The following is a 21,429-nucleotide window of genomic DNA, read 5'->3' as shown; positions in this document are numbered from 1 at the left end:
TGCCAGCGGAGTCCTAATGTGGTCGCTTCAAGAGCTTGATCACATAGCCTGCAGTTTTTAGCTTCTGAACTTCTTGGCAGTAGCTCTTTGCCTGCTCTGGGTTCTTGGCTAAATTCTGCTCTGTGCTCCTCAGATGAGCCAAGACTGCCTCCTTGAGTGCTTTCAAGTGTGCAGAGTCCTTAACTCTGAGTAGCGGAGTGGTATAGTGTGCAACAGTCACACATACGGTGTCAGTCTCAAGGGTGTGGAAAGCCTCATGATTTTGCTTGGACCGGGTCAAGGCCATCTTTTCATTGTGGTAAGGCAGAGTATCAATCTGCAACAGCTTCTCCACATGGAGGAAAAGGCCATCTGAACGATAGTGTAAGTGAACAGGCACTGTTGTTCCTTGCCGGAATTGGACGGGAAGTTGGAAGGCCCTTGGAGTGCCCAAACAAGTCTTGTATTGACTGCAACAGGTCCACATTGATGGCTCATGCGCACCATTTCCATCAGTGTTAGCAAGTGAGGGTGATCTGAACCGATCAGGACCAGGGGACTGGCCTTGGTGAAGGTCTTGAAGGGAAGACCTCAGAGGTGTTGGTAATGCTTACTGCAAAGCCTCCACTGGGTAGCAGTACTCTGCGAAGCCTAGGTCATCAGCAGTGAAGGGTTTGGTGATACTGACCTGCTTGGATGGGTTGCACACTGGTGAGAGCTTCAAAGTGACCGAGTTGCCTTTTCACTGCACCACCTCTTGATGTACAGTCCTAAGCATCAGGGACTCTGCTTTCTTCGGCAACGCCATTTGCTGAACAGCAGCGGGAATGGTACACTCTGAGCCATAATCTATGACTGCATAGGTTTTGAGCGATCTGTTATCATTGTAGAGCCGGACTTTCACCACCTTTAGCATCACACTGCCAGAGTGATTTGGGCGGTCCAGGTAGATTGTGGTCGGAGGTGTGCTGACCATCAGGAAGCTCTTATCGTCTTCTTCAGCGAGGTCATGATGGACAGTCAGGTGTTGCTCTTTTCAGACGTTGCATGGCTTCTTTAGGGTGCAGGAATCTGGCTGGTGTCCTCTCCCACACTGCCAGCACTGGTCTTTATCCTTGACCCACTGAGCTATTTGGTATTTGGAGAGGAGCTTAAACTCCTCACAATAACTGAGGTAGTGTTCTTGGTTCTTTCAAAAAGGGCAGTACGGTTTAGGCTTCTTTGCCCTTAGATGCCTTTCCTTCCTGTGGAGCTGAGGACTTCTCGGACTTTGTTGAAAATTCAAAGTTCAGTAGTCTGGTCTGTGTTGTAGAGGACGGTGGTAGACTCGTTCTTGTTGTGGGAAGACGGGCTCTGTTCTATAGCGCCCTTGTCCTCTTTCTGGTACAACTCAACGGCTTGACTGGCAATCCGCTTGTCCCGAGACTTGACTTGTAAACAGACAGTCAGGTCAGGTAGGCTGTAAGTTCTATCGACCCCTGTTTGTATCACAGGAGATTGGTGGCCCCTTAATTGGGGAGGACATGGTAATGGCTGGAGCGGAATTAGTGGAAAGGTATCAACAACATCCCATTCCATTTGCTCCATTCCGGCCATTATTATGAGTTGTCCACCCCTCAGCAGTCTCCACTGGTTTATAGAATGCCTTTTGTAATGCAATACTCCATAAAACCGTCTATGTAGGCTCTTGGCAGCTTGGTGAGTCGGCAATCCACATATGAGCCGCACATCAGCTCGAATCCGTTGGCACTCTAGTCTGAGTGTCTGGAGCATACTCATGAGAGAGCGAATTCATCAAATGCTGTAGCATCTCCCATCTTGATAGGTGGCGCATTCAGGATGGCTTCAAGCTCGCTCTGCACAACTGCCTTGGCTGTCCATACTTGTCCTGAAGTGCGCTCAGGGCAGTGGAGTAAGGATTTGAATCATTCATACATGAGTGGGACAGTTTGTAAGCACTTGGAAGCCTGAGGTGCTCCAGCAGAACTTGGTACTTGTAATGCTCTGTCAGATGAGGATGGGGGCCAAGCAGGTTGTCCACGCCCTTCCTCAGTAGGGCGAAGTCACGCTCACGACCGCTGCTCAAGTGTGGGAGCTTTGGCTTTGGGATCCCAAAGGAGGAGGCTGCAACTAGGTCCATTAGGCTTGGGCCTGGAGTCACAGGTGCCTAAGGCACCGCAGGTGTTGGCTGCTGGCATGGATTGTGCCTGTGTGGTGGCGCTGTCCCAAGACCGTTTGGAGGATAAGAGCAGACATGGTGCTGGCATGCTCAGCAGTTGATGCCGAGAGCTGGGCTGGCTGATTAGACAATAGAGGTGGATCAATCCAACGGTCTGGGCCTAGCAGCAAGGAGGAGGCATCGCTCTGGTTGACTAGACCATGGTTGTGGACACCTGGACCTGAGGTAAGTCCTTGGTTGGTGTCATGACATGGGATTATGCTGGAGGTTGCTCTGGTATGAGCGGGTGGATGGTCTGGGGCCATCCGGAGTGCCCTTCACATGAATTTTTCAGGAGCTGAAGAAGCCGCGTCGCCGCCTTCAGCTTGTTCTGGGCCTGGCGAAGGAGTTGCTGCTCCCTCCATTGTCTTTCTCCACTCTTCAGCTGCATCTCCTGGTATCTTCTCTCCATGGTGAGTTTGAGTCTCTCCATCTCTTTTTCGGAATTAAATCGCACTGCCTCTCTCTCTTAAGCTAACTGGTGTCCCAGTTCTTCAAGTGCTGTCTTCTTAAGATGAATTTGAATATATGAGTGATCACTGTTGTCGCCATTACTGCTTTGTTGACTGGGGGCTGGCGACCCCCTTCCTTGGAGGGGCTGGGATTGTAATGCCGTACCTTGTTGTGGCTGGCCTGGGCTCAACAGTTCGCTTTGTTGAGGTTGGTGATGATCCTCTTCATCAGAATCCTCCTTGAGATCTTCTTCTTTGGGGGTGTGGCTTGCCTGAAGCTGTCCTGTGGGGGAGGGCTCACCAGTTAGAATACCCTCACCTCGGTGGGCATGCCTACTTGGAGTGGTTGTTCGAGTGTGTGGGTGGTTGACTGTTTAGGCTGCTGTATCTGCCGTCGTGGACGTTCATCTCCTCCACCGGACTGCACTCTGGTCAAAGAGTGATTACAGACACAGAAGCCAGTCTAGGAGTTTAATGATGAAACAGAGTATACATGTGGTATTTGGTCAAAAATGCACAAATATCCCTGCAAATAAAAAAGGGTCTGATCTCCACAAAAGCCAACTGGACTGAGAAATAAGTTCAGTTTTTATACTAACAATTGGTTGTCATGGTGAATAATCAAATGATAATTGATAGGACACATGAAAGTTAACATCAAACCGTTGACTGAAGTCTCTAAATGAATATACTGGCAGATCAATAAATGTTTTTTATAATCTAACAGGCTTTTATACATAGATCGGCATCCCTTTACATACTGTGATGTCTAGCTGAACTGCTTGCCTACTATTTTCTCTGTCAGTGATGACTTGAGTCTGTTTTGTCTGGCTTTAGGTGGGTCCTAATTTTGATCTGTTTTGTCTCCTCCCTCTCTTTCTCATTTACCTCCTCCTCTGTCACTGATGTTGGCCATGCTACCCGAAAATCAGGCAGCGGTTTGTTACTGTTATTCATCAGCTCCACTCATGCATGTCTATTTGTCTGTAGATTTCCCCACGGTTCTCGTTCCATCTGTGCTGTTGTGTGTTCTGGAAAATAATTCCTAAAAGTTCCTGTTGGTTTACATGTCTGGTCGTCTCCCAAGGAGGAATTAGGCCTTCTCTCTGACATCATTTACCATAAGGATGTATTTACAATTAGCTTTAAAAAATAAATGAACACCATATCCTATTCATAAAGGAAATGTACCAGAGTTATGATTTCCAGCAAATTGGCATGCCTGGATGCCACAATTTCTCATTGGTGGACGATTCAGAGTTTTACTGTTCAGTGTTGCCCTCTTTACTCTTGCTCATGCCAGGATGTGGGGTTTGTTTTCATAACTTAGAAACTGGACAAGCACGTTGGTGAAGGTGATGGGGCACTGTTATTCTTGTAGCAGGGTGGGTTGGGGAAAGGGGTGAATATATTAACAGCTTGTGTGATTTTAGCACTCAATGAGATGTGGATGCTGTTGGATGACCTGTTGTTTGTGTTCCATTTTCCAAAGTTCTAAGTTTGCTACATTTACGTTTTAACTGAAGTCTGTGCCGTATGAGCATAAAGAACTCTGTTACTGTCCGTGATTTCCCTTTTTGTCTGCGGCAGATTGAGTTCCTGAACTCGGTTATCGTGGACCTGCAGAAGAAGAATGAAGACCTTAAGGGCAAGCTGGAGAAGATGGCGGAGGCTTCCCTTAATGGGAATAATGCAAGCGAGCTTGATAACTATGACGGGTCAGCCTTCTCCCATGCTTTTAAACACTGACCCTGAGTCAGACAAGTTCAAGCCCACACTAACCTCATACTTTTTCATTTGTTGTTAATTTCATTAAGTTAGCTCAGAGCATAAAGCGGTATTTCTATTTTAACAATTCATCATAGTCCTAGTTTGCCCATTTGTCTAGTCTTCTGTACATACTCACACCCTGACCCTGTATGTTTCCCACCCTCTCCTCAGCGGTTTTAATGAAGGTCCCTCCAAAAAGAAGGTCCCACCAAGGCTCTTCTGTGACATCTGTGACTGCTTCGACCTCCATGATACAGAAGACTGTCCCACTCAGATGCAGATGCCGGACTCCCCACCCCACACTGCCTACCACGGCAGTAAGGATGAGGAGAGGGCTTATTGTGACATCTGTGAGGCCTTTGGCCACTGGACTGACTCCTGTAACGACGACCAGACCTTCTAATCTAAAGCCTTCGAGAACCATCTTTGGCACAATCTCAACTTTTGCACATAAACCAAATTCTGAGGTGTGCAAGTGCACATGGAGATCTCTACTGTATGGGTGTGTGCATGTGTTTGTTTGTGCAGAAAGTATTTATTGCACAAGCCCCTAAGTGCTATAATTGGGAGGATATTGTCTCAAAACGATCAACTTAATTATCCGCACCCACACGTCATTGACTAGCAAAAGGGGCAGAAATGCTGACGTATTGTGATATAAGGTTTTCATTGGGAATTGTTTTAAAAATCCACTGTTTGTGTTGCGACCTTCTTCAGTGTGTGCAAAAGATGAGGCTATAGTTTATTTTTTTACACTTGGACATACTTTGTACTTAAAAAAAAAAGAAAGTTGCCTTGTCAATCTGTCTGTGATAATTGTGTGGTGGAAAGGCATGGAGAGGGGCGTTGCCTGGCAGAGTTGGAGCAGTGAAACAACAGCGTTTGACTTTTAGTTTGAAAAAAAAGACTACCTCGGCCGTGTGGGATGGTGGTCAAGGTTGAAGCCGCTAAACAAACCTAAAGCACTGCACACACTTTATTCCTCTCCTCTGTTTAAAATCCTTGGTTCCTTTTTAAATGGCCTTTACAAGAACAATGCATAATTAAATTATAATTTAAGGATAAAATATTGTAAACAGATGGTATGATGCTCATGAATTTCTGTACCTAACTTTTTGAATGTTGAATATCTGTACAAAAATAAATTACATTTATGGATACATTTTAAGTTTGTTTCATAACAGTTGCAGGAGCTCGTGAAATTACCCTTCAAACAAATTTTATATTACAGTATTTTTTTTAAAGTTCTCTCTCCAAATATTTTCTGTACACAATTACTTCCTGAGTACTCTCTACTAAGCAATACAGTTTCTTTGATTGTATGCCTTGGAAATGACCACTTCTACTGTAAGCACTTCATGGTTTCAGCTAGTGTTATGACATCACGTTTAAATATACATTACACAGATTACAGCTATGGTGAAGTTTTAATCACTGTTCCCTTTAAAAACAATTTATTAAGTAATATGTTTTTTTTGCCTCTGCAGTGTGTAATAATTTTACACCACAGCTCTTGACATCCCCCCCCTTAGAACACAATAGACCTGTTTTGTTTCACATCATTACCTCAATCATTTGACCTGTTTTTAAAATGTACCATCAATACCTCTGTACTCTTAAATGGCTCTTTAACCCTCTGTGCTGATCTGATGCGTGCGTCAGGCTGACGCACATGCCCACAAAGACATCATCAATGAGGAAGAAATCATTGCAGGACGCTGCCACTCCCAGGCTCATCACTGTCTGACGTGACATCAGGTAGCCCCCACCGCCAGCGTATGGAGGATCTGGCTTGTTAGGGTACATCTCCACTGGTATGAAGTACATCCGGGACGGCAGGGTAGCCTAGTGGTTAAGAGCGTTGGACTAGTAACCGGAAGGTTGCAATCCCCGAGCTGACAAATCTGTCGTTCTGCCCCTGAACAGGCAGTTAACCCACTGTTCCTAGGCCATCATTGAAAATAAGAATTTGTTGCCTCGTTAAATAAAGGTAAAAGAAATAGAAATCCATTGGTTGTGCCGGATTGGATAGGCTCTTGGAATAATATCACCAGCGAACAATTGATCAGAGGACTTGTGGTCCTTAATGTTCCAGCAGATTGCTGGTGTGAACAAAAACGTCATTGTCCCCTTAGAACACATGGGCCCGCAGGCACTCTAGGCTGAACCAGTTCAGGAAATAAACCTCAGGTCAGGTTGAAAAAAACTCCTCAAAATCCCACTGCAGGATGTCCCCAAACTGCCTGTTCTCATACGTCAGTAGCTGCTGCAGCGGGAATCCCTGTATTCTGTCTGATGACTTGCCTACTAAGAACAACAGTTTCCCCCTTTTACCCTGAAAGTACACCCTCTTCCCACAAGTGCTCCATAGTGGAATCCTGCTGTCCACCTGGATGGCTGTGGATTTATTGGGCAGCAGGAGAAAGCGATTATCCTCACAGGGTGTCGGAGACAGCAGGCGGGGGAATGTCTTGCAGTGTTTATACATGAGGAAGTTACGGTGTGGAGGTGGGATAGAGGACGGAATGTTCTGCATGCTGTCATTCAGGGAGCACTTGAAAACATCCACAGTGGACTGTGGTGGTGTGGCAGAGGTGTTCCAGTGCCAGTCTGTGATTCATGCGTCACAGTTTGAGCACTCTATCTGGTGGTGGGACATTGAGGTCCATCATCATAAAGAGGAAGCCCATCAACAGTCACAATGACAATGGACCATCTACTGCAGCTTTGGTTTCTGAAGAGGATCCTCGTTGTTCTGAAAAATAATTAGCACACCACTTTTTAGCAACAATGAGACATAATTGTCACTAGTATATGAAGTAAGCCTACAATAGGCTACAAGCGGCACAATTTATTTTGTCTCACTACCAAAAGTACGCAGGTCACACAATTGTTCCTCTGTTTGCCTGGTCCCAGATCTATTCACGCTATCATGTTAACGCCTTGCCATACCAAACATGTTTGTGCCATACATGTCACTCCTTGTTATACCAAACAGACTGGTGGTCCCCAGGCTACCTCTGGGGCTTTCTCCATTACAGAATAATACACATTTTTGGGAAAATGTAGGCCCTAGGCCAGTGGCTTTCAAATCTCCTCAGGAATCCTCAGACATTTCAGTTTTGTTGTAGCCCAGAACTAGCTCATCTGATTCACATACTCAAGGGCTTGATGATTACTTGACAAGTTGAATCAGGTGTGCTAGCTGTGGAATAGTTCAAATGCATGTAACGGCTTGGGGTCTCGAGGAGATGTTTGTAAACCCCTTCCCTATGCTTAACAACTAGGTGTCTAACATGGCCGTAACTACATACAAGGACACTGAGGTTCGGACCTCAGTAATTGTTTCTCATCCGATTTAAAAAATATATATATTTTGTACTCAAAGAAAATCAATTACGGGTCAACATAAATTGGGCTCTCCAACCCTGTTCCTGGAGAGCTTCCTTCCTGTAGGTTTTCACTCCAACCCCAGATGTAACTAACCTGATTCAGCTAATCAACCAGCTAATTATTAGAATCAGGTAGGCTTGATTAGGGTTGGAGTGAAAACCAACAGGACAGCAGCTCTCCAGGAACAGCCCTGGTCTAAATATTGCACCTGCCTCTTTGTGAAAGAGTGGAATCAAGAACAGTGGTTTGCCTGCGTCCCAGGATTTGACTTTTTTAACATACTATCGCCACTCTCTCAAACGGCTAACCCAGCCCTGTCGCGGCACAGACAGAGGGCCTGAGAAGTGAAATGAACTACCCCAGCTAGCAGTCGGCTCAAGTAGGCAACTAGAGAGTCAAACACTGCTTACAATGTGTTTGCGAGATGCCGGAAAAAAATACAATTTTAAAACCGTCCCACGTCTCTACAGACATCCCCAAAACAAACAAAAATGTAGGGCACCACTGGTAAATAGTCACTCATACACTTGCTCTTTCCATGACATAAACTATATTTCAATCTACATTTTTTACGTGAGTAAAGTCATTGCATATAAAAAAAAACATGACAGCTGTGATGGAAACAGGACGTTTTTGTAAAATGTTATAAATGCCAACTGATCATTTGTTTTTTCGACATGGTCTGATCTTTTTGTGTCTGTAAAATGAATTATGCAAAAAATGGAGGTGGAAACACCTTTATGAGCAAATATTGATATACAGTGGATTCGGGAAATATTCAGACCCCTGAACTTCTTCCACATTTTGTTACATTACAGACTTATTCCAAAATTGATCAAATATATTTTTTTCCTTATCAATCTACACACAATACCCCATAACGACAAAGTGAAAACAGGTTGCAAATTTATTAAAAATAAAACGGACATCTTATTTCCTTAAGTATTCAGACCCTTTACTGTGAGACAATCGTTTCTACAACTTGATTTGAGTCCACCTGTGGTAAATTCAATTGATAGGACATGATTGGACATGATTCAGAAAGGTACACACCTGTCTGTATAAGGTCCCACAGTTGACAAAAAAAATCAAGCAATGAGGTCGAAGGAATTGTTTGTAGAGCTCCGAGACAGGATTGTGTCGAGGCACAGATCTGGCGATAGGTACAAAAAAGTCTGCAACATTGAAGTTCTCCAAGAACACAGTGGCCTCCATCATTCTTAAATGGAAGAAGTTTGGAACCACTAAGACTCTTCCTAGAGCTGGCCGCCTGGCTAAACTGAGCAATCAGGGGAGAAGGGCCTTGGTCAGGGAGGTGACCAAGAACCCGATGGTCACTCTGACAGAGCTCTAGAGTTCCTCTGTGGAGATGGGAGAAACTTCCAGAAGGACAACCATCTCTGCAGCACTCCACCAATCAGGCATTTATGATAGAGTGGCCAGACGGAAGCCACTCTTCAGTAAAAGGCACATGACAGCCCGTTTGGAGTTTGCCAAAAGGCACCTAAAGACTCTTAGACCATGAGAAACAAGATTCTCTGATCTGATGAAACCAAGATTTAACTATTTGTCCTGAATGCCAAGCGTCACGTCTGGAGGAAACCTGGCACCATCCCTAGGGTGAAGCATGGTGGTGGCAGCATCAGGCTATGGGGATTTATTTTTAGAGGAAGGGACTAGTCAGAATCAAGGGAAATATGAACAAAGCAAAGTACAGAGAGATCCTTGATGAAAACCTGCTCCAGAGCGCTCAGGACCTCAGGACTGGGGCGAAGGTTCCCCTACCAACAGGGGGAACCCTAAGCACACAACCAAGACAATGCAGGGGGGGCCCCGGGACAAGTCTCTGAATGTCTTTGAGTTGCTTAGCCAGAGCCCAGACTTGAACCTGATCAAACATCTCTGGAGAAACTTATGGTCTGATTTATGGTCAAATGCATTCACTTTAAGTGCAGATTGGTCTGGATTAGTGCTTTCTGCTCTGAGAAACCAAAGTTTTTGCAAGCTCATTAGTGCTGTTGCAATGAGTCACCTATTTACATACATTTTATGGTGTCATTTCAGTAATGTAGTTATATTTACTTCATCATTATCAGCAGTAGGTTAAGCTGATTTATAGCTATGCTTCTATCATGCACCATGCACTTGACATAGACTGACAGGGAGGGACTACCTATCTTGCACCTATCTATTCTATAATATGCTATTGTATTGTATGCTATTGTAGTGATCACTTCATCCTAGTCATGTTTTAGCTCTTATTAATTATTCTGCTTGCATTTTACCTTCAGGTCTTACATACTAATTCTTCATGTGTTTCATGCTGCAATTGTTGTGCTATGGTGAATGCTCACACATTCAGGTGTTAGCTGACATCTTTGCTTCATTATCTGCGCACAGTTTTGCACTATGGCATGGCTGTCGATATGGTTTTATGGGAGCATGTGCATGTTAAGGCTCTGCATTCATCACCTTGCCGATGCAAAGCTAATGCTAATTCCTGCATTGGCTGTTATGTTCTGTATCTTCTGCACATAGTCGTTATGGCATGACGGCATTGTTACTGTCAAGAGTATGGTGAGGTCGTGGTAACATAGAGGCAAACACAAGCCACCCCTTCCACAGCATCTGCTGGAGCATCGCAGTACGATTTATTTTACCCAGGATGTTTCGTCGTTTCTTACCCAGATGCAATGAGGCATTACATGAACACCTAGTTTACATTCATGTTGATGTCCTGCTTTAGTGTCGGTGTGTCTTGGCATTTTATTGACTATTTATTGTGATGTATTATTGGCTGGTGCAATCAAAGATAAAGATAAGTGTTTCCAATGGCATCATCGGTGTCACTGGTGTAGAGAAGAGTAGGCAGAAGGCAGTCACAGGTGTAGAACTACTGAGTTGATTTAAGCACCACAGATCAAAGCGGGACGAAACCCAAACGCTGTTCTGCACAAAATATATCTTCATAAACAAAAAGGCAAAGGGCAAACCCAACGTGGAAAATATAAAGTACTCAGGAAATAGCGGGTGGAGTTAGTCATAGGGGAGGTGTCTAGGTGTCTTTCTCTGTGCAAAGGTGGAGCAGGAAGAGACGTAAACCAGGATGTCCCGGGCCAAGTTGGGCCACCAGTACTTGGCGGAGAGACAGTCGATAGTACGGGCTATACCCGGATGCCCCGACACTGGTGTTGTGTGTGCCCAGGTGAGGAGACGATCCCGCACATCAGAGGGCACGTAGATATACCCCTCGGGACAGTGGGCAGGTGAGGGCTTCTGTCGCAGGGCTCGACGGATGTCCGCGTCCACATTTCACACGACACGAGCCACAATGCTGCGAGACAAGGGAATAATGGGTATCACTTTATCCCTCTGATCCTCTGTGTCATGCACCCGGGACAACGCATCGGCCTTAACGTTCTTTGATCCCGGCCAGTCGGAGAGGGTAAAGTCAAACTTGGCAAAGAATAGGGCCCACCTGGCCTGACGCGGGTTCAGCCTCTTGGCTGCTCGAATGTAAGTTCCTGTTGTCCGTCCAGACAAGGAATGGGTGTTTAGCACCCTCCAGCCAGTGCCGCCATGCTTTCAGCACCTTCTTGATAGCCAACAACTCATGATCCCCCACGTCGTAATTCCGCTCTGCTGGAGACAGCTTCCGTGAGTAGAAGGCGCATGGATGGAGTTTAGGCGGCAATCCAGTGCGTTGGGAGAGAATAGTCCGTACTCCAACCTCAGAGGCATCCACCTCCAAGATGGCGCCGAAGAGGATGGCTGATGTTTTACATACTCACCACGAACTGGAAGAAGCTTTTTCCTTTAAAGAGTCCGATGAGAAGGATATACTGCTCTCCTGGGAACAGGCCCAGATCCCCGTCATTTGCGTGAAGAAAAGACAGAGGAAAAGAGGACGCAGATTGGGCTGCATTCTAAGAATCCGTAGGGGAGCGAGTAAACTTTTATTGCCTTCCGATCTACTTGCTAACATGCAATCATTGGAAAATAAAATTGATGACCTACGATTACGATTATCCTACCAACGGGACATTAAGAACTGTAATATCTTATGTTTCACCGAGTCGTGGCTGAACGACGACATGTGCACCAGCAGAACAGTGATGCTACGTCTGGAAACAACTGGTGCGCAATGTCTAATATTAAAGAACTCTCTAGGTATTGCTCGCCTGAGGTAGAGTACCTTATGATAAGCTGAAGACCACACTATCTACCAAGAGAGTTCTCATCTATATTATTCGTAGCCGTCTATTTACCAGCACAGACCGATGCTGGCACTAAAACCGCACTCAACCAACTCTACAAGTGTCATGTTCTGACCTTAGTTATTTTGTTATGTCTTTGTTTTAGTATGGTCAGGTCGTGAGTTGGGTGGGTTGTCTATGTTCGTTTTTCTATGTTGTGTTTTGAGTTTGGCCTGGTATGGTTCTCAATCAGAGGCAGGTGTCGTTAGTTGTCTCTGATTGAGAATCATACTTAGGTAGCCCTCAGAAAAAAAAGACCTCCACAAGTCTGGTTCATCCTTGGGAGCAATTTACAAATGCCTGAAGGTACCATGTTCATCTGTACAAACAATAGTACGCAAGTATAAACACCATGGGACCACGCAGACATCATACCGCTCAGGAAGGAGACGCGTTCTGTCTCCTAGAGATGAATGTACTTTGGTGCGAAAAGTGCAAATCAATCCCAGAACAACAGTAAAGGACCTTGAGAAGATGCTGGAGGAAACAGGTACAAAAGTATCTATATCCACAGTAAAACGAGTCCTATATCGACATAACCTGAAAGGCCGCTCAGCAAGGAAGAAGCCACTGCTCCAAAACCACTGTAAAAAAGACTACAGTTTGCAACTGCACATGGGGACAAAGGTGGTACTTTTTGGAAAAATGTCCTCTGGTGTGATGAAACAAAAATAGAACTGTTTGGCCATAATGACCATCGTTATGTTTGGAGGAAAAAGGGGGAGGCTTGCAAGCCGAAGACCACCATCCCAACTGTGAAGCACGGGGGTGGCAGCAGCCTCATGTTGTGGCGGTGCTTTGCTGCAGGAGGGACTGGTGCGCTTCACAAAATAGATGGCATTGTGAGGAAGGAAAATTATGTGGCTATATTGAAGCAACATCTCAAGACATCAGCCAGGAAGTTAAAACTTGGTCGCAAATGGGTCTTCCAAATGGACAATGACCCCAAGCATATTTCCAAAGTTGTGGAAAAATGGCCTAAAGACAACAAAGTCAAGGTATTGGTGTGTCCATCACAAAGCCCTGACCTCAATCCTATAGAAAATGTGTGGGCAGAACTGAAAAAGCGTGTGCGAGCAAGGAGGCCTACAAACCTGACTCAGTTACACCAGCTCTGTCAGGAGGAATGGGCCAAAATCCACCCAACTTATTGTGGGAAGCTTGTGGAAGGCTACCTAAAACGTTTGACCCAAATTAAACAATTTAAAGGCAACGCTACCAAATTTTTATTGAGTGTATGTAAACTTCTGACCCACTGGAAATGTGATGAATGAAATAAAAGCTGAAAGAAATCATTCTCTCTACTATTATTCTGACATTTCACATTCTTAAAATAAAGTGGTGATCCTAACTGACCTAAAACAGGGAATATTTTCTAGGATTAAATGTCAGGAATTGTGAAAATCTGAGTTTAAATGTACTTGGCTAAGGTGTATGTAAACTTCCGACTTCAACTGTATACAGTGAGAGAGTGGGGATTGGAACCAGGTGTGTGTAATGATGATGAAACAAGTCCGGGGCTGATGAGTGAATTGCATTTGCCAGCAGTAGGTTCGGCAGCAGCTAGAAGGCCGGCGATGCCGAACGCCTGAGCTGGACAGGAGGGAGAGCCAAAGTGAAGGCTGGTGAGACAATCAGTGTGCATCGTTTGATTTTGACCGATTGTGAGTAGGAATTGCCTACTAATTACTTGCCTACTAATTGTTTAATGATGTCATTGGAAACACTTATTTCCTCTATCTTTTTTACTACAAAACATAGAAATGTGCCATTTTCACATATGTTGATGTTGGGATGGTGCTGGAGATGAATATGAAGTTGAAACATTTCGAAGCTTCTCTTTAACATTACTCAGTCTTTTCATTATTAAACATATATTCACCGATTACTACTGCTAACCCTAACCATTTTTTCCACACTCAGATTTTTTGTTATCACTTTGGACCTTAGTGGGGGAGCTGAGGCTGTATTGCGGTGCGATGACCAATCAAGGCTCGCTATAGCTTCCAGTCGCGTTGGATTGGGTGGTGATGATAAATTTGAGGTTACACCAACATAAAAACCACCCTAATCTGTGAGGTGTAAGGCTAGTTAAGAGCTCCATGAACGCGGTTATGCCTAAGATTTTTAGAAGCATTAGACTAGAACATTGATACTATTTGACATCTAAGTTTGAACATCAGTCATGAAGATTAGGCTATTTAGATTTTTGCAAAACGTGATGTAGTTCTCTTGGGATTTGGCTCAATCTTCCCTCCTATCTCATGTAATTATTCTTTCCTCAGGTTGTTACTGTAAATGAGAATGTGTTCTCAGTCAACTTACATGTTAAAATAAGGGCAAAATATATATATATGACCTAGCATGATCAGCTGTTTCCAGATTTCTAGGAAACCCCCCCCCCCCCCCAAGTAATTATGTTAAAAAGCATCTTTCCTGTGTTGGAATGGTGTGTAATGTTATGGAACTGAGAGGCATGATTGAGGGCTAGGCATACCCCAACAACAGAATGGTGTGTAATGTTATGGAACTGAGAGGCATGATTGAGGGCTAGGCATACCCCAACAACAGAATGGTGTGTAATGTTATGGAACTGAGAGGCATGATTGAGGGCTAGGCATACCCCAACAACAGAATGGTGTGTAATGTTATGGAACTGAGAGGCATGATTGAGGGCTAGGCATACCCCAACAACAGAATGGTGTGTAATGTTATGGAACTGAGAGGCATGATTGAGGGCTAGGCATACCCCAACAACAGAATGGTGTGTAATGTTATGGAACTGAGAGGCATGATTGAGGGCTAGGCATACCCCAACAACAGAATGGTGTGTAATGTTATGGAACTGAGAGGCATGATTGAGGGCTAGGCATACCCCAACAACAGAATGGTGTGTAATGTTATGGAACTGAGAGGCATGATTGAGGGCTAGGCATACCCCAACAACAGAATGGTGTGTAATGTTATGGAACTGAGAGGCATGATTGAGGGCTAGGCATACCCCAACAACAGAATGGTGTGTAATGTTATGGAACTGAGAGGCATGATTGAGGGCTAGGCATACCCCAACAACAGAATGGTGTGTAATGTTATGGAACTGAGAGGCATGATTGAGGGCTAGGCATACCCCAACAACAGCATGGTGTGTAATGTTATGGAACTGAGAGGCATGATTGAGGGCTAGGCATACCCCAACAACAGAATGGTGTGGGCGTATACCGGGCATAAAACATATTTAGAGTAGACTGATTGGCCAGCTCATCCTAAAATAGCACATTTTTGAAACCGTCTGTTTGAGATACACGTTTGAGGTGGGGTTTTTGAAGTGTTTGTTCTCCAATATATGCTTTGGCCACATACAAGTATAGGATTAGTCGACATTATTTGGGTATGAGTTAACAGAATATGAACTTTTAAGTGAGATTTTCACTGTACAGTTAGTTACAGACAATTCTTGGATTAAAGTATCATTGTTATCAGTTGATAGTCATAGAAGAATATTAGCCATCATTGGAAACCTTTTCAAAATAAATGGTTAAATGTAAATGTGGTGTTATACCTGATACAAATCCGTTAACATGGAATAAAAGTACTATTCAGAAAAAAATGTCAATGTCTTGAACATGAGATAAACTGTCAAAGAGCAGAAAACTGTACTGTTGTCATACTTCCTAGACTTGTAACATATGCACTCGGGAATGCAAGAAAGGAGGATATTGATGTGACCTAAACACAGTACAAAAACACAGAAATCATGCTGGGGGAAAAAATGTCTTTACTTTGTAGACCAAGAAAGAGAATATTTACAACACTTACTGTATCTCAGGGGGAACAAACATAGAAATACTTCCAAAAAGTAATCTCATAAATGAAACATCCCCTTAAACAAAATACTTAATCCTTGTTTTATAACTTAAACCAGGTCATGATTCTCGACAAAATAATATTGGAAACTTTCCCCACCACATAGTAACTGCTTGGCAAACACATTTTTAATGACATCCATCTGCTCTTGTTCTTTTGGAGTCTTTGCATAGTTCCAATTCCCTTTGAATGGAACAGAAATAAAACCTTTGATCTGAATGACACTAGATTAATGTTAGTTGTGATTAGCCCACAGAAATGCTGTCTCATGTGGCCAATACTGTACATGGGGCTCAGAATCAGTAACAATAATACAGTCCCCAGTCATAGGATAAAGAGTACTCCACTCGTAGAGTAGCAAAGAGTGCAAACATTTAGGTGATCACAGTTATTGAGATGTATTAAGGACTCTCATAAAGCCCATATAGCCTCTAAAAAAAATAACATACATTCAGGAAATACAAAACCAATAGTGCTAAATGTGATATAATTCCAAGCAAATTCCATTGTGCATCAAAATAATAAATACAACAAAAAACAAATACTAAATATCACTCTGCAACAGTCAGGAGTTACAATAATAAAGTACATTCATGTATTTGCTGTTCTGAGGTGCATTGCTAATAAAGGAGTAGTTTCTCTAAATGCCTCCCACAATGTACCAATGTAGGTCAGGGTTTCTGAGACTAATAAAGGAGAGATGTGAAATTAAAGTTTCTACTTTTGCAATATAACCTATAATGTTTAACTGTATCTTAGACAAATACGATCTGAACTATGAGAAGAGCTACGTACCTTTGACAGGCTAGCATAACGCTGTCATAAGCATACCGTAGACATAAGGATGGCTTGATTATAAGAAACAAAAAAATAACATCATACATATGCTATGTATGTAACCTGTATGCTTACAGTATGGCTGAGGCTTTCTTCATCATAAAATATCCTGATTGTGTTTGTTTGGTTATAGGGAGCAGCATAAAAAGCTCACCAGCGCATCCCTGAGAGAACAATAAGAAAAAAGCAACATTCACCACATAATGTTTGAATGCTCCTATAGCACAATGTTTGTTTAAAAGACAATGAAATGGTAGGCTGCAGCGTGTAAGGTTAAATGTGCTCAAAGTGCTTCACACCTGTCCATGGCCTTGTCCAGGAACCACCCAGGGTCCATTAGTAAAGACTGAATTTTCCTTGAGTGAAAAGTGAACCTTTTTCCATGGATAGACTTTGGCTTAACATCACTGAGGATATTAAAGACTTCTGGTATTATTTGAACAGTCCAACCCCCCAAGAAAAGGGTAGAATACCCAGAACGTCTGGCAACAAAAAACTAGGTCACTTCACTTCACGGAAGACAACTGTGCATGAGTTTGAGACCCCACCAGATGCAAAGGCACATGAGTCGAATTATGATGAAGAAACAGTAGTAAGTAGTTACTGAAGGCTTTCAGAGTACTCAAAGCATACTGCCAATCAGTGCTAAGCCTTTTTATAGCCTTTTTGATAACACTCAATGTATCCACACTCACCGTCATACAACAGAGAAAACAACAACAGAACCAACAGAATCTCAGGACGCTACAACTCATTCAAGAGATATTTCCCTTTTATGACAAATCATATGCCGTTTTCTTTGTTTCATACCTTAAAATAACAATAAGAGCTCAATAAAAACAAAAATACCAAATAAAACGAGCAAGCACGGTAAAACACCTCAGGTTCAACACCATGTTATTTACCTGCCAAAGTCCAGTGCCTTCAGAAAGTATTCATACTTACTCCATTTTTCTTTGGTGTGTTAAAGCCTGAATTCAAAATGGATTCAATCTATTTTTTTCTCTCACCCATCTACACACAATACCTCATAGTGACAAAGTGAAAACATGTTTTTAGAAATGTTTGCAAATTTATTGAAAATAAAATATGTAAATGAGATATTTCTGTAAGTATTCACACCCGAGTCAAAACTTTGTAGAAGGACCTTTGGCAGCAATTATAGTTGCGCGTCTTTCAGGGTAAATCTCTGAGCTTTCCACACCTGGTTTGTGCAACATTTGATTCAAAATTCTTCAAGCTCTGTCAATTTGGTTGTGGATCATTGCTAAACAACCATTTTCAGGTCTTTCCATAGATTTCAAGTAGATTTAAGTCAAAACTGTAACTCTGCCTCTCAGAAACATTCACCGTCTTCTTGGTAAGCAACTCCAGTGTAGATTTGGTCTTGTGTTTTAGGTTATTGTCCTGCTGAAAGGTAAATTCATCTCCCGGTGTCTGGTGGAAAGCAGACTGAACCATGTTTTCCTCTAGGATTTTGCCTGTGCTTAGCTACATTCCGTTTCTTTTTTAACCTGAAAAACTCCCCAGTCCTTAACGATTACAAGCATAATGTTGGATTCTAGTTTGAAATATACTTATTCATGTTACCATACTAGAACATATTGATTACTTTACATGTATAAGGAATGCATACGTTTGGGTCTATAGAGAGTGTAAGAACTAGGTGTATGGAAAGTTACTGAGTGAGGAAGGGGGAGTGCAGAAAGTTTACATTCTCAAAACATGGTATTGTTAAATCTCATGGCTCCTAAAGAGAGAAGCAAACTGCAACAGTCTGGTTTCAGTCACTGATAAGGTAGGGCAGCCGTGGAGTAGGGAGGAGTGAGGAATTTGTCCCGAGGTCGGGTCAGATGAAGTGACAAGGAACAGTCATGTTACAAACATTATACTTCCATGCCCATGAAGGTTCTAGCAGGAGGCGGGGCCATGACCACACCAGTGAGAGGAACCAATTAAGTCCGGACTTGCAAAAGAGATGTATTGGCTGTTTAGATGTGCAAGGAGTTGACTCAGCCTAGTAGAAGGGTATAAATATATGTGCTTGTGTAAACACGTCTTTTGCCTTTGCAGCTGTTTCACCCAGTGGGGGAATAACTTGGTTTGAGCTTTTCCTAGTTGTCCGTTTGAGTTTTTACTCTTTGTTCAGAACCTAACAATACCCATAACATGATGCAGCCACTATGCTTGCAAATATAGAGAGAGTGATACTCTGTAATGTGTTGAATTGGATTTCCCCCAAACATAACACATTGTATTCAGGACAAAAAGTGAATTGCTTTGCATAATTTTTTACAGTATTACTTTAGTGCCGTGTTGCAAACAGAATGCCTGTTTTGGAGAAGAAAATACAATTCTGTACAGGCTTCCTTCTTTTCGCTCTAATTACGTTAGTATTGTGGAGTAACTACAATGTTGTTGATCCATCCTCAGTTCTCTCCTATCCCAGCCATTAAACTCTGTAACCATGAGAGGTTGGTTTCGTTCCTCTCTGGCTACTGAATTAGGAAGAACGCCTATTTTTTTTTTTTACAAATATACCAATAGGTGCCCTTCTTTGCAAGCCATTGGAAAACCTCCCTGATCTTTCTGGTTGAATCTGTGTTTGAAACTCACTGTTTGATTGAGGGACCATACAGATAATTGTATGTGTGGGGTACAGAGATGAGTTAGTCCTGTTAAACACTATTATTGCACACAGAGTGAGTCAATACAACTTATGTGCAAATATTTACTTCTGAATATATTTAGACTTGCCATAACAAAATGATTGAATACTTATTGACTGTAGACATTTTAGCTTTTCATTTTGAATTAATTTGTAATGTTATTTAAAACAATATATATATATATATATATATATATTCCACTTTGACATTATGGGGTACTGTGCGTAGGCCAGTGACAAAAAAAAACTACATTTAATCTATTTTAAATTCAGGCTGTAACACAACAAAATGTGGAAAAGGTCAAGGGGTGTGAATACTTTCTGAAGGCACTGCAAGCCTTAAAACTAATTGGGAGTCCACCAGCAACAGTGTGGCGAGTTACATTAACAAAGAGCAATGTTATTGCTGGGTTCATAATATGCTGCAAATGTTGTTCTGTGTGTGGTGTGTATTGATCATCCAAAGTAATGCACCGAGCTTGGGTTGTTGACCGCAAAGCCCAGTCGATGTGTAGGAATGAGAGGTCAGTAAGCTGGATGAGGTCACGTATACAAAGACCACAAACTGCATGTCCTGTTCTAAATGGTAATGGATAGGGTGGAAGACAGAGTAACTTCTTTGGATTACCTTTACGGCAAACTAGTGCTGGTACTTTTCCATTCTGTAGTTTCAAGGTCTTTTTCAATCTGGAGAGGTTAGAGTACTTTGTGGTAGAGACCCTCTGTGAAGTGCTGTACTAGAGGGTACTATGACCATGCACTCAATCTGAATCACTCTTCCCCTCCCCTGGAGGTGCGGCTAGGAGTCTGCAAAGTGACTGTGGGTGTTGGTGACAGCCTGGGTGGCTTCCTCAGGCAGAAGGGTGGGGTCAGTAAGGATGGATGTGCTAGTGCTGAACTGTCGGAGAGTGCTCAGTACCACTGGACAACAGAAAGACAAATCAGCTATACATTCATCACAGTTGACATTTTGTGTGACAAGTTACACAAAACAAGTTACAAAAAATATATTTTTTCCCTCCATAAAATAATTTATGAAACAGCAGACAAAGATAAAGAGGAGCTAGCATGCCTCTCAGTAAGGCTTCAGATTGTGCATCTGACTCTTCATAATCCTACTTCCAAAAGCATGCTAATCAGACGGTAGTAATATATAGTCGCTAGTAAAAGTCTATGACCCAGGGAATCGATAGAACATCACTAAGAGATGCACAAAAACAATGTACCATTAAAAATGGGCGAATCTTCACTTTAACACTTGGTGGAAGCACCTTTAGCAGCCATTACAGCTTTGAATAATTTTGAATAAGTCACCAACAAGTCTTAAGGCAACAAATATCCATTGTTTTTGTAAAAATTGCTCAAGCTTAGTAAATTTGGTTGGGAATCATTGATGGTTAGAAATATTCAAACCTTGGCTCTGATTTTCACACAAGTGAATTTTTCACAAGTTAGGACTGAGACTGGACCATTCAGGAACACTTAACACCTCTTAGAAAGACAATTCTGGTTCGTCTTTGGCATTACTTTTGTGTAATTGTCCTGCTGGAAAATACAACTGTATCCCAGGGTTAGGTATTCAGAAGACTGTGGCAGGGTTTCTCTAACTTTTTACCTGGGCTTTGCTCCTTTCATATTTATTTTGATCCTGACAAACTCTCCAGTCCCTGCCGGTGACAAGCATACTCATAACATGATGCTGCCACCACAATACTTAAATACCTTATCCTGGGTTATGGTTTTATTTTTCAGCGGGACAATTACACAAATGTAATGCCAAAGACACAATTTGATGGCTTTCCAATAGGTGTTGAGTGTTCCTGAATGGTCCAGTTTCAGTTCTAACTTAAATTTGTTTGAAAATCAGAGACAAGGTTTGAATATTGCTGTCCATCAATGATTCCTAACCAAATTTACTGAGCAAGATCTAATTTAATCTATTTTTAGATGTAATTTTAAGCCCCAAAATGTGCAAAGGGGTGTGTAGACTTT

The 21,429-nt window shown here is 42.7% G+C and overlaps 2 protein-coding genes and 1 pseudogene across 9 annotated transcripts in view; 1 reads left to right on the top strand and 2 right to left on the bottom strand.

Moving 5' to 3' along the window:
- LOC139410933 (CAP-Gly domain-containing linker protein 1-like) overlaps positions 1–5,581 on the top strand; it is a 50,422-nt gene extending 44,841 nt beyond the window's left edge. For all 6 annotated transcript variants that reach the window (XM_071156609.1, XM_071156607.1, XM_071156611.1 and 3 more), the window contains 2 exons: positions 4,240–4,367; positions 4,591–5,581. In XM_071156609.1, the coding sequence (XP_071012710.1) occupies positions 4,240–4,367; positions 4,591–4,822 (360 nt within the window). In that variant the 3' untranslated portion in view covers positions 4,823–5,581. The remainder of the gene's footprint in view (positions 1–4,239; positions 4,368–4,590) is intronic.
- Positions 5,582–6,199: 618 nt separating this feature from the next.
- LOC139411803 (UDP-GlcNAc:betaGal beta-1,3-N-acetylglucosaminyltransferase 7-like) lies at positions 6,200–17,106 on the bottom strand (annotated as a pseudogene).
- The window catches only part of LOC139410934 (MLX-interacting protein-like), a 45,812-nt gene continuing 40,209 nt past the window's right edge, over positions 15,827–21,429 (bottom strand). For 2 of the 3 annotated variants that reach the window (XM_071156614.1, XM_071156613.1), the window contains exon 17: positions 15,827–20,358. In XM_071156614.1, coding sequence (XP_071012715.1) covers positions 20,237–20,358 — 122 coding nt within the window. In that variant the 3' untranslated portion in view covers positions 15,827–20,236. The remainder of the gene's footprint in view (positions 20,359–21,429) is intronic. The other variant, XM_071156612.1, reaches the window with a different exon arrangement.

Source organism: Oncorhynchus clarkii, chromosome 6 (genome assembly GCF_045791955.1).
Source record: "Oncorhynchus clarkii lewisi isolate Uvic-CL-2024 chromosome 6, UVic_Ocla_1.0, whole genome shotgun sequence".
Taxonomy (NCBI): Eukaryota; Metazoa; Chordata; class Actinopteri; order Salmoniformes; family Salmonidae; genus Oncorhynchus; species Oncorhynchus clarkii.
Note: the sequence above shows the minus strand (reverse complement) of the source record. Positions and strands in the feature narration are given on the sequence as shown.